We start from the raw sequence: 12,544 nt of genomic DNA, 5'->3' as shown, positions 1-12,544 counted from the left end.
GTGCTTGGGGAAAGGATGTCTTTTTTCTCATTCACACAAAGTCAGGGTGAGCTGACAAGGTTGGTAACTAACAAAAACCAAGATTATGTTGGAAGGAAGGCGGGGGGGTGGGGTAAAGGTGGGAAATGAGTGCTTGGTAGATATTGAGATTTCTGTAACATAAATAATCAAATCTGTAAACCTTTTAAAATTATATGTAGTAAATTCTATTTTAATGAAATAATCCATTCCAGGCTTAAGAAAAAATTTTAAAATCTTTATTCAATTTCAGTATAGTGGCTCTGGAAAAAAAAAAAAAAGAATTCTAGACAGATCTCCTAAGCTGCAAAACCCACTGTCAATACCAATAAAACGTTTAAAATTAGCTGTCAAGATTGATTTGTACGAGAGCAGCAGCATTCAGACAGCAAAGACCCTACCCCCTCACCCCCCGTCATATCACATGATTAAGGTATGTAGGAAATTACCACATCTTGAGGAAAAATACCAGTTGAATGGATGAAATATTATCACTGAAGAGTAATCACATTATAAAGCATGATTCATTTTAAGAAATCTGAGATTTAAAGAAAGCATTACAGTTCCTTCACACTCCTGTCATGTGTCCACAGAAAGAGAAAATATGACCAAAACTCAACAAGAAGGCAAAGTTGGGAATACAGAGTGATATGTCAGGAAACATTTTTTTTTTAAGTGAGACTTGGTAATCAATTTTCTTGTTGCTATAACCTCTGCCACCTTCTCTTAGTACCAAGGCACAACTGTGCAAGTGATTATGGGATATAAAAATGCAAGGAGTTTTCTTTGGATCAGTTTACACTTTGGATCAGTAATAAATACAACGCGTGTGATGAAACGGAATTCCCTTCATATCTTCCCTGTGGTCACGGGCATAGTCCCACAAGTAATAATCCAGAAGAATGGAATTGATCTCGCCACTGGTTTTTTCACCCTTGTTTTCAATAAGCTCCAGAAGACAATCCCGGATCAGTTCAACACACCACAGTGAGCACCCTCTGATTTCCACCTCTTGCCTATTCCCATACGAGAGCATTTCTCCTGCAAGGGGGGAGAAACAGAGCAGGAAGTACTAAGTCAGTGATATAAAATCTACTTAGACTTTAAACTACTTCTAAAATAGGCATTAATTCTAAATTACAAGTTCCACAAGAGCAGGGACCTTGTCTGGCTTGTCCTAATGTTCCTGGGACCTAGCGTAGCACCTTGTACATACTAGCTCCCCAATAAATATTTGCTACATGAATTTGGGGTAACCATAAATTTAAAAATATGATGGCAAGATTATTAAATTCTTGAAAACAAAGGATTTAAAATTGGATTTGATAGCCAGGAAAAAAAATTACAAAATTTGGGGGACTCCAAGGGGACCAAAAAAACAATACCTCCCTTCCCCACTTGAAAATTGAACATTGTTGGGGCACCTGGGTGGCTCAGAAGGCTAAGTGTCCGACTTCAGCTCAGGTCATAATCTCACAGCTTCTGAGTTTGAGCCCCGAGTCGGGCTCTGTGCTGACAGCTCAGAGCCTGGAACCTGATTTGGATTCTGTGTCTCCCTCTCTCTCTGCATGCCACCCCCCCGCCCCCCCGCACCCCACTCACGCTCTGTCTCTCTCTCTCTCGAAAGTAAATAAACATCTAAAAACAAATTGAACATTGTCTTAGGTACATCCTAAATGCATCAAGGAGAACCCAGGAAATCAAAGTTGTTAACCTGAGCAAGGAAAACCACCATTGTTCTTTGGATTCAGGATCATTCCACCAGCCCTGCCTTAATATGTAGCCAAGAGCTCCCATAGGACTTGCAGTCTCTCCAGTGCCCCACTCCGGGGTGTATCTGATCCTGCAGGATGGGCATTGACTACGTTTTGCCACTGAGACTAGAACTGGGCTCAACAACTGAACTGCCTGTAAGGATCAGAGAGACAGAGTAAGTGAAGGCAGCAGCCAGATGCAAACTGGTGAGGTAGAGAATGTGTGCTGCCCTATCTAAAGGTAAGTCCACATTTCTCTACTTTTACAAAAGTCAGAAAGCTTGATTTTCATGTGAAATCTGTCAAGTGTTAGTAACTAATTACAAGTGCTCAAAACACTGTCAAGTCCAGGGCACCTGGGTGGCCCAGTCCATTAAGCAGCCAACTCTTGATTTCGTCTCAGGTCATGATGTCACAGTTCGTGAATTCAAGCCCTGCTTAGGGCTCTGAGTTGATGGCAGAGAGCCTGCTTGGACTCTCTCTCCCTCTCTCTCTCTGCCCCACCCTGCTCATGCTTGCTGGCTCTCTCTCTCTCTCTCTCTCTCTCTCTCTCTGTCAAAAATAAATAAATAAACATTTAGAAACAAAACAAAACATGGTTGAGGACAAACAAAACACACCTGCAGGTTACATTTGGCCTCTGGCCACCAATCTGCACCCTAGCACAGAGCTTCAGAGTACCTAAGAGGCCCTGTGATCCACTGAAAAGTAGGGCAATGCCCCAGCCCCACTAGGTTCCACTCTGTCACCTCCAGTCTTAAATGGTATTGCTTAGGGGCGCCTGGGTGGCTCAGTCAGTTAAGCATCTGACTTTGGCTCTGGTCATGATCTCACAGTTCGTGAGTTTGAGCCCCATGTCGGGCTCTGTGCTGACAGCTCAGAGCCTGGAGCCTGCTTCGGATTCCGTGTCTCCCTCTCTCTCTACCCCACCTCTGCTTGCATTCTGTCTCTCTCTCTCTCCTGAGTAAATGTTGGGGCGCCTGGGTGGCGCAGTCGGTTAAGCGTCCGACTTCAGCCAGGTCACGATCTCGCGGTCCGTGAGTTCGAGCCCCGCGTCAGGCTCTGGGCTGATGGCTCGGAGCCTGGAGCCTGTTTCCGATTCTGTGTCTCCCTCTCTCTCTGCCCCTCCCCCGTTCATGCTCTGTCTCTCTCTGTCCCAAAAATAAATAAAAAACGTTGAAAAAAAAAATTTTAAATAAATGAGTAAATGTTAAAAACCAAAATGGTGTTACTTATATCCACTCCATCCAGTATAAATAACTATGTTGAACTGTGTCCCCCAAAAAGTCACATTCAAGTCTTAACTCCTGGTACATGTGAATGTGTCCTTACTTATAAACAGGATCTTTGCAGATGTGATCAAGTTAAAATAAGGTCATACGGGATTAGGGTGGGCCTTAAAAGCCATGACTGGTGTCAGCCCTAGAATCACAGTGAAGAGTATAAATTTAGCCAAATTGCACAGTATTTATAAATGGTTAAAAAAATATGCCTTTGATGAAGAGGGGTTAAAGATAAAATGGACAGAAAAAACATCTAAATTCATACTACAGTGAAGAGACCACATTTATTTAAAAAAAAAAAAAAAAAGATAAAATGGACAGAAATCTGGGTAGGTCTTCCAAGGGCTGCCCTGGAGATATTCAGAAGAAAAGAGAGGAAAAACAATGTAAGTGTGTAGCGCAACTCAAATCTGGAAGAAGTATCACTGAAGGCCAGTTAAGGAAGGTTCTACCTCATCTAGTCAAGCTACCTGGTTCTAGATTTCACTTTAGTTTTTAAAACTTAGTGTACTATACTAGTGTGTACTCCTTTATGTTTATAGTTTGTTTCTCTAGTTTGCTAGGAAAGTACTTTTGGAAAAAAATCCCAACTTTGCTTAAATAAACTAAGAGGCAGAGAAATTAGTTCGCGCTACGTCAGACTGGCTAAGGATGAAAGAACAGCCTTTCAGAAGCTGGACAGTTGCAGCTGGATGCCTGGGAAATGGCCTTGGGAATTGAAGTGGACGGCACAAGAATGTTCAGACAACTCTGTTCAGCTATGCCGGTGATCCCTCCTCAGCAGGGTTTTCCTCACGGTAGCAGAGACAACTGGGTGCTACATACATTCAGAAGGAGATAGACAAATTATGAAGAGCTGGAAAAAGCTAGGCGGAGGAGGCAGCATTTGAGCTAAGCCCCTGCGGGCGTGTAGGATTTGAATTGGAAAAAAGAGAATTTGGGTGAGGGAAACCAGGCAAGAGCATGTTTACGGATAGGGGTGAGCAGTGTATACACCAAAAAAAGATCAGCTGTATATGGCTACATGGAAAAGAAGCCCTGAATGCTTAAATGTTTAAGGTATCCAGCAATTAACGATCCAGGCTGTGAGCATTATGACATAAAATAGCTTGTGATGTTTCAAATGAAGAAACAGAGGGACAAAATGGATGGCCCAAGGCAGCATAAAAAACTGGTAGAAACAACCACAGCAACAATGGTACCTTTATATTCTGTGTTATTCCTGTTTTGGGTGATTGAAATTTATTTCACAAGAGAAAGTTAGGCATAAAAACTACTTGCTTTTAAAAATAAAGAGTAGCTGAAAAGATTGCATCCCAAAGAGATAAATTAATGTGAAAATTATGTAATTATTTTTCTTATACACAGAAATGTTTAAAACACAAAAAGCTGGGGCACCTGGGTGGCTCAGTCAGTTAAGCATTCAGCTTCAGCTCAAGTCATGATCTCACGGTTCATGAGTTCGAGCCCCGCATTGGGCTCTCTGCTGTCAGTGTAGAGCCTGCTTCAGATCCTCTGTCTCCCTCTCTCTCTGCCCTTCCCCCGTTCGCGGTCTCTCTCTCTCTCTCTCAAAAAAAATTAAATATTTAAAAAATTTTTTTAAAAACCACCAAAAAGCTAATTTTCACACAATTATCTATACTCATCTATTATAATAAGGCTCCCACTCTTGAGAATGATTCCTCCAATCCAATAATGGTAAATAAATAAGCCAAGAAAAGTGAGTCACTTAAGCAAGGTAACCCAGCGGCAGACCCTGGGGACTCCTGACTTGAAACCCACTGCATATTCCCTATCTCTCAGCCCACCTCATATTTCACAATATAGTGTGCTCTTCAGTGCTTAACTAACACTCTTCAGATACTGCACCTTCAGGACTTCAGTGTTGCACACCTTCATGTCAAAGAAATTTGGGTTTCATTTTATTGTGAGGCCCTGAAATCATAATGTCCAAACGGCACAATTTCCTACAATATCCATATTCCGTTGCAGTGTAAACAACAACCAAAAGCAATTTTCTCTGTATTTCAATTACCCTGGCATTTTTCTTTACATGTGCTTTTAACACTAAACAAGTGCTTTTTTATTTTTATTTTTTAAAGGAAAGGAGAACTTCTGTGAAAGAAACTAGATAACAAAGACCGTCTTAAATAAGTTGGCAAACCTTTGAGAAGCTTCTCCAGTAGTTCCTTTGAGTATTTCAGGGCTCCCAGGTGCACAAGAACCTGAGGTAATCTATAGTCAGCAAACATGGTGATACTGGAGATGTCCTTAAAGCAGCCGTCTCCTTCTCCTTCTAACACACTCCACGTATCTGCCACGAGGATTTGGGCCCGTTTGTAGAAAGAAATTTTCTTCCCCTGATGAATGAAAAAAATATAAATGCTACCTGGGTATCTGAAAGCTTTATGCATGCTATAAAAAGAAAGGCACACATTGAAAACATTCTTCAAGGCTGCAATAATTTTACTGTTGGTGAGAATTTATAGACCTTGACTAGAAGAAAAAGGGAGTCTAATAAATATTAAATTATCTTTCACTCCAAATTTACTTCCTAGATTTTTCAAGGCACATAAAATATAATTGTGGTAATTGTGGTATTATTTAGTGTTCCTTTTCAATGACATTACTTCACATACATATTTCTGCACCACTATAACCCACCTGCTTATTCTTTTTAATGGCTAGACAGCATTTATTTAGACAGTTTCTTAAATTTTTCTGATTAGAACATAATTCCCATTGTGTAAAATACAGAAGAGTATAAAGAGGAAAACAATCATCCTTAAACTCACCTCTGAAGAGAATCACAACATTCATTTTTTTAACTATTATCTTTCAGATTAACTTACTTCAGAGATAAAGACATAACTGCTGAACAGCCAGAATTTATCAAGCCTACCTTTCTGGAAACAGTCAATATCAATTTGTAAACCCACAGAACAAAACTACCTTCCAATTATATTTACACAAGGAAGAAACAAATTTAGCCATTCATTATAGGATATTGGGTTATAACTTAACCAAAAAGTTCTCCATAAAAGTACAAATACAGATCAGCATAAACTATGGAAAAACCCAGATTAGAATTAGAATCTACTCCTAGTCCTAATACCAAAGGTAATAATCTCAAATCATGTTTTATAACTGCTTGTCTGCTAAAGGAAAATAATCAGTATTACTGGCTCCCAAAATTTGTCCTGACCACCTTGGAGAATGTGTTAAGTAAGAGAATGGAAGTAAGTAAAAAATGAAATTAAATTCTTCAAGGAAAGGCTCCATGTGAAAATTCCTTAGGATGATAATACAGATTCCTTTACTTACAAGCAAAACAAAACAAAACCAAAAAACACTTCCAATGATACTTTGTCCCAGTGAGAAATAACTTAACATTGCCTGACCTTAAGGTATACCCACTGCAATCAATCCAGACCTACTTTTACTAAGTAAATTGTTTAAGGCCACCTTTAAGAAATTCAGTATTTTGTTTTCCAGGGCAAACACATATGCTCATTTTCTGACATGATGTAAAGTCTGTAAATTAAATTGAATGCTGCAGGGGTGGGGGTGGTCGGGGGGTGGAACAAATTACCATTAAGAAGTATCCCTACATCGTTTGGGAATAACATTCCCAAACCTATCAAAATATGACAGGCTGGCAATTGTTGGACTGGACTTACATTTGGGAACTAGGTTTATATTCAAGTCTAGTATATTGACAAGCAAGACATAAAAGTTAATATACAAAACAAAATTGTGGGGGCACCTGGGTGGTTCAATCAGTTAAGCGTCTGACTCTTGATTTTATCTCAGGTCACGATTTCACAGTTTATGAGATCTAACCCTGTGTCGGGGTCTGTGCCGACAGTGCAGAGCCTGCTTGGGATTCTGACTCTCACTCTCTGCCCCTCCCTCACTTGCACACATGCTCTTTCTCAAATTAAATAAAAAACATTAACATTTTTTTTAAAAACAGAAGAAAACCCAGAATAAAATTGTATATCAGACACAATTAATACATCATGCTTTCTGTAATAGATAAAAGCTATTGTCTCCTGTTTTTAACAAGATTCACAGGTCAAACTAGAAAAATATAAGAACCAGACTTATGTAACAAAATCAGTGCTAGCATGGAACAAAACATAAATTGTCACATCATGACCACTGTTGCCATGGTAGCCAACTAGGATATCACAAAGATTAGATTATAATACCTTAAAATGAAAAAACAAAACAAAACATAAGATTCAAGTGAGGAATCTAAAAACAAATTCAAGTCATCAATAAAACATTTTCTTTTTTTTTTTTCAATGTTTTTTATTTATTTTTGGACAGAGAGAGACAGAGCATGAACGGGGGAGGGGCAGAGAGAGAGGGAGACACAGAATCGGAAACAGGCTCCAGGCTCCGAGCCATCAGCCCAGAGCCTGACGCGGGGCTCGAACTCACGGACCACGAGATTGTGACCTGGCTGAAGTCGGACGCTTAACCGACTGCGCCACCCAGGCGCCCCTATAAAACATTTTCTTAACAAGCTGATACGGTTTGAGTAATCAAATGATTTTAGTAATCAGAGTCTTCATCTCTAAAATATTAATTGATCTCACTGAAAATACCAGCAAATCCAAAATAACAATTCCCTATGTGTTCTATAATATTTCTTTGTGAATATTTTCAAAATAGTAACTTCATAAAAAATTATCAATGAAAAAAATCCATGACCATGAGTTGATTTTCTTCAATAAATTTATCATGAACAAATTAGAAAGGTCAAAAATTACAAATGTTTAAGAGAAACATAAAATGTTATTGATTAAAGTATCAAAAAAGTTCTTGTTTTCATGTATGTTTATCAGTATGTCAGAGTAAAGACTATCACCTAAGGAAAGCAATTTATTAGGACTTTTAACATGGTTACCAAATAATCTAATTCAGAGCTGCTTTGGAAGTACATATACAGTATCTGAATTCTAAAGCTTCTTGACTGACTCTAGAATACAGCCGGGTTAGGAAATCCCTAATCTAAATCTGTCTGCATTTAAACTTTCTAATTTTATCAGTTTATTTATAATGTTTAAAAACAAATGATAATCTCAGTAAATAAATATTGACGAAAAACAATTGTGACTATTTTATGCAACTTGTTAAAGATTTAAAAACATAGCAACCAATACCATAACCATGTTATGAAGGGGCCGGGAAAAGGGCATTCTCATATGCTCCTGCTGATCATCTTTGTTATTATCTTTTTGGAGAACCGTTAGCATTTTCATGTATTACAAGTCTGAAAATCCAGGCCATGCTCTGACTCAGCAATTCCACTACTAGGATTCCATTCTAAGAAAATAATTACAAGTGTTAAACTATTGTGCAGTATTGCTTATTATCACATACAACTGAACACAACAAGACATAAAATTCAATTAAAAAAATAAAACTGTGGGGGCGCCTGGGTTGGCTCAGTCGGCTAAGCTTCCGACTTCAGCTCAGGTCACGATCTCGCAGTTCATGGGTTCGAGCCCCGCGTCGGGCTCTGTGCTGACAGCTCAGAGCCTGGAGCCTGCTTCAGATTCTGTGTCTCCCTCTCTCTCTGACCCTCTCCCGTTCATGCTCTATCTCTCTCTGTCTCAAAAATAAATAAACGTTAAAAAAAATTTTTTTAAATAAAAAATAAAACTGTGTATCAAATAGAATTACTGTGGTAAAATAGTTGGGCAAATAAATATGGGATTGGATAGCCATACAGTGGAATACTGTGAAGACATTAAAAATGGTACTATGTGAGGTGTGTGGGTGGCTCAGTTGGTTAAGCATCCAACTTTGGCTCAGGTCATGATCTCATGGTTTGTGGGTTCAAGCCCCACATTGGGCTCTGCATTGACAGCATGGAACCTGCTTGGGATTCTCTCTTTCCCTCTCTCTCTGCCCCTCCCCCACTCATGCTTTCTCTCTCTCTCTCTCTCTCTCTCACTCTTCTCTCTCGTAAAAATAAGCTTTAAAAATATATTTTTTAAAATGGAAAAAAATTGTGCTGTGAAAGAACTGACATAGAAAAGATGTTCATATTTTGACTTTTAAAAGTTTATACAGCATGATCCTAACTGTCCCCAGCCCATGGTATAGACATTCACACAAACACACACATGTAGAAAGACCATATTATGAACAGTGATTACCTCCTGGTAGAATAGAGACTGCTTCTCTGTACTTTTCAAATGCTATAATAAACATGTTATACTCTTGCAATTAGAAAATTCTAAAACATGAATAAAAACATATATTTGATTTTAACACTTTCTGAAATTCAAAAGTAGTCCCAAAAGGTCCAGAATTCCTCCAGATTTGGAGTTAACTTCTCAAAGTACTTCAATTATTTACGTATCTTTTATTTAATTAACTAACTTTTGAAGATTTTACTTTTAAGCAATCTCCACACCCAATGAGGGGCTCAAACTTACAACCCCAAGATCAAGAATTACACACCCCAGGTGCCCCTTATTATTTACATATCTTTTTTTAAAATTTTTTATGTTACTTATTTATCCATTTTTACTTTAGAGAGAGAGCGAGTACAAGTGGACAAGAGGGGCAGAAAGGAGAAAGAGAGAATCTTAAGTAGGCTCCATGCCCAGCACCAAGCACAACACGGGGCTCTCCAGCCCACAATCCTGGGATCATGACCTGAGTGGAAATCAAGAGTCCAACGATCAGGATGCCTGGGTGGCTCAGTCGGTTAAGTGTCCAACTTCAGCTCAGGTCATGATTTCATGGGTCATGAGTTCAAGCCCCGTGTCAGGCTCTGTGCTGACAGCTCAGAGCCTGGAGCCTGCTTCTGATTCTGTGTCTCCCTCTCTCTCTGCTCCTCCCCTGTTCATGCTCTGTCTCTCTCTGTCTCAAAAATAAATAAACGTTGGGGCGCCTGGGTGGCGCAGTCGGTTAAGTGTCCGACTTCAGCCAGGTCACGATCTCACGGTCCGTGAGTTCGAGCCCCGCGTCGGGCTCTGTGCTGACAGCTCAGAGCCTGGAGCCTGTTTCCGATTCTGTGTCTCCCTCTCTCTCTGTCCCTCCCCCGTTCATGCTCTGTCTCTCTCTGTCCCAAAAATAAATAAACGTTGAAAAAATAAATAAATAAATAAATAAATAAATAAATAAACGTTAAAAAAAAAATTAAAAAAAAAATTTACAAAAACAGACTCTGGGTGTATACTGGGAGGGTATACCAAATGTTAGCCATTTTAAAAGTACATCATCGGGGCGCCTGGGTGGCTCGGTCGGTTAAGCGTTCGACTTCAGCTCAGGTCACGATCTCGCGGTTCGTGGGTTCGAGCCCTGTGTCGGACTCTGGGCTGATGGCTCAGAGCCTGGAGCCTGCTTCCGATTTTGTGTCTCCCTCTCTCTCTGCCCCTCCCCCATTCATGCTCTGTCTCTGTCTCAAAAATAAATAAACGTAAAAAAATTTTTTTTAAATAAAAAATAAAGTACATCATCTATTTAAAGTAAATAAATAAAACTGTTAAAGTACTCTGTGTGAAAAAGAAAACACACGGTATGTATATATACATTAGATCTGCCAAAAATTACTTTTTATTAGAGAGAATTTAGAAATATTTTCTAATTTTCATCCAATGAACTAAATTTTTGAAAGTTCCAGAAGGCCCTCATTATTCCTGAGTAGCAACATCATATTGAAGGTCCAGTGTTTTTTATGTTTGAAACATTTTAAAAGGACAAAGAAAAAGGAACAAAAGAATAAAGGAAACACACTAACTAGAAAACATAAAAGAAGTAACCTCTTTGAAACACTACTTAACAATGTTGTTCCTGTTCCTTGTCCACAAGGAAGCAACTTCAACTTTTAAGTGTTTATTCTCAAAAGTAGTTCTGGAAGTAAAAGAGTTAACTAGGAGAAGATAATTAAGAATTCTAAAATCTCCAACAGAAGCAACTCACCTCATACTGAGTCACATCTCTGTAAGAAGGAAAGCTTTCGACTACCAGGTGCATTAACTTCTGAGCGCTTTTTTCACTTTTTCGGACACAATTAAGAAAAGAGCCTTCAAACTTCTCAAGCAGAATTTTCCCGGTTTCATTAAGAATCCGATGCCTCTCTTCTATCAAAGGCATGGGAACGTCCGTGTCAGAACGGAATATGTGCTGAACCTGATCCAGGGTCACTGTGGCATAGTAGGAAGCACTAGTTATCGGGATCCCTTAGGGAGAAAAGAAAATGCAGAGGAACAATGTCATACTTTTATATCCATTAGACCCTAGCTTTTACAACATACAATAGGAGAGCAAATGAGTGTTACAGGAATGCACGAAAAGTGGATGAAGAATTTAAAAATCAGAAGCATTTTTTATTTACTCATCTGTATTTATTCATCCGTTTCTAACAACTGTCATATTACATCAGATGCATTTTGACTGCATAAAATGTTATAGGTGTCCCTTTGTTCTTCAGATGTCACCAAAGTGATTTTCTTTAGGAAACTGACTTTTATTCTTAGCTGTGCTGATGATAAACATTAGGATCATTTCTCACTGAGAATGGACTTATAGCCAGCCTCCTCTCACACTTCTATTTTAAACAGAGAAGAAGTGCTTCACTTTAAGCAATGAAGAACTTCAAGTTCGCCATATTAACCCAGACGCCGGACCCGCTCCTTGGGACCCTCCCGCTGAACCGAACCCTGCCGCAGGTCTGGCAGGGGGCACCAACCTTCGTCGAGGGCTCTATTGACCGCGGCGCACAGGGACCAGTACCCGCTGTACGTTTTCCCCCTGTACCCCACCAGACATTTGTGCTCCTCATGCTCCGACCAGAAGGAGAAGTTGAGCGTGTCTGTCACGAACACCCAGTTGACCGCGGCCTCGTCGGCCGCCCTGGGATTCAGCTCGTGAAGGGCCTTCCAGCCCCCCAGGCGCAGCTCGGGCCCCGAGGCCTTGGCGAGCAGCAGCTTGGCCACCCTCCGCACGCCTCCGCCGTCGATGAACACATCCCGACTGTTCTCTGCAATGAATTTTGCAGACTCCCGGGGAGGAAGGGGCCCGTCCATTCCGCCCCTCCCTTTGGGACTGGGGAACGTCGCTTTCACCCGCCGGCTGGCCAAACTCGCTTCCCTCTCTGAGCGGGGGAAGGGCGCGGGTCCCTCTGCAGCTCTCCTTCCCTACCCCGTGGGATCGCTGCCCTAACGGGGTACCGCCCTCGCCCAGCCGCACTGACACCGGACAGGGCGGCCGTGTTCTGGGGCCCCTCCCTCCACCGCCCTCCGAGGCTGAACAGCGGAGGCCACGGGGCCGCGCCCCCGGCCGGGACCGGAGGCACTTCCGGGAAGGCTGCCCCGCCCACTCTCGCCCGGGCGCACGCCTGGGACCCGTTTCCGGTTCCGAAGACCCGGAAACTGGCCGGAGGGTCCGGCGGGAGCTGGCAGGCAGTTGTCCTCCCTCCTGCCCCGGCGTACTGCTCCGCCATTTTGTGCACGTTTGCAC

At 41.0% G+C, this 12,544-nt stretch overlaps 1 protein-coding gene across 1 annotated transcript; it reads right to left on the bottom strand.

Annotated features, from left to right (window-relative positions):
* Window positions 1-235: 235 nt before the first annotated feature.
* Window positions 236-12,305, bottom strand: QNG1 (Q-nucleotide N-glycosylase 1). The gene is made up of 4 exons (XM_058695597.1): window positions 11,775-12,305; window positions 11,006-11,265; window positions 5,220-5,415; window positions 236-1,059 (listed from the first exon to the last, which is right to left on the bottom strand). The coding sequence occupies exons 1-4, from the start codon at window positions 12,109-12,111 to the stop codon at window positions 827-829; spliced, it is 1,026 nt and encodes a 341-aa protein (XP_058551580.1). The 5' UTR covers window positions 12,112-12,305; the 3' UTR covers window positions 236-826.
* Window positions 12,306-12,544: the final 239 nt, after the last annotated feature.

The sequence above is a fragment of the Neofelis nebulosa genome, chromosome 12 (genome assembly GCF_028018385.1).
Source record: "Neofelis nebulosa isolate mNeoNeb1 chromosome 12, mNeoNeb1.pri, whole genome shotgun sequence".
In the NCBI taxonomy this organism is placed as follows: Eukaryota; Metazoa; Chordata; class Mammalia; order Carnivora; family Felidae; genus Neofelis; species Neofelis nebulosa.
The sequence above is the reverse complement of the archived record's forward strand: the minus strand, read 5'-3'. Positions and strand labels throughout refer to the sequence as shown.

Bases quoted from the DNA above. Each gene is read 5' to 3' on its own strand.
- QNG1 (XM_058695597.1), bottom strand. From the start codon at position 12,111: ATGGACGGGCCCCTTCCTCCCCGGGAGTCTGCAAAATTCATTGCAGAG. The intron at 11,266-11,774 runs GTTGGTGCCCCC...TTTCTCCCTAAG, and splicing joins CAATAGAGCCCTCGACGAAG to GGATCCCGATAACTAGTGCT. The intron at 1,060-5,219 runs GTTTGCCAACTT...CCCCCCTTGCAG, and splicing joins ACTGGAGAAGCTTCTCAAAG to GAGAAATGCTCTCGTATGGG.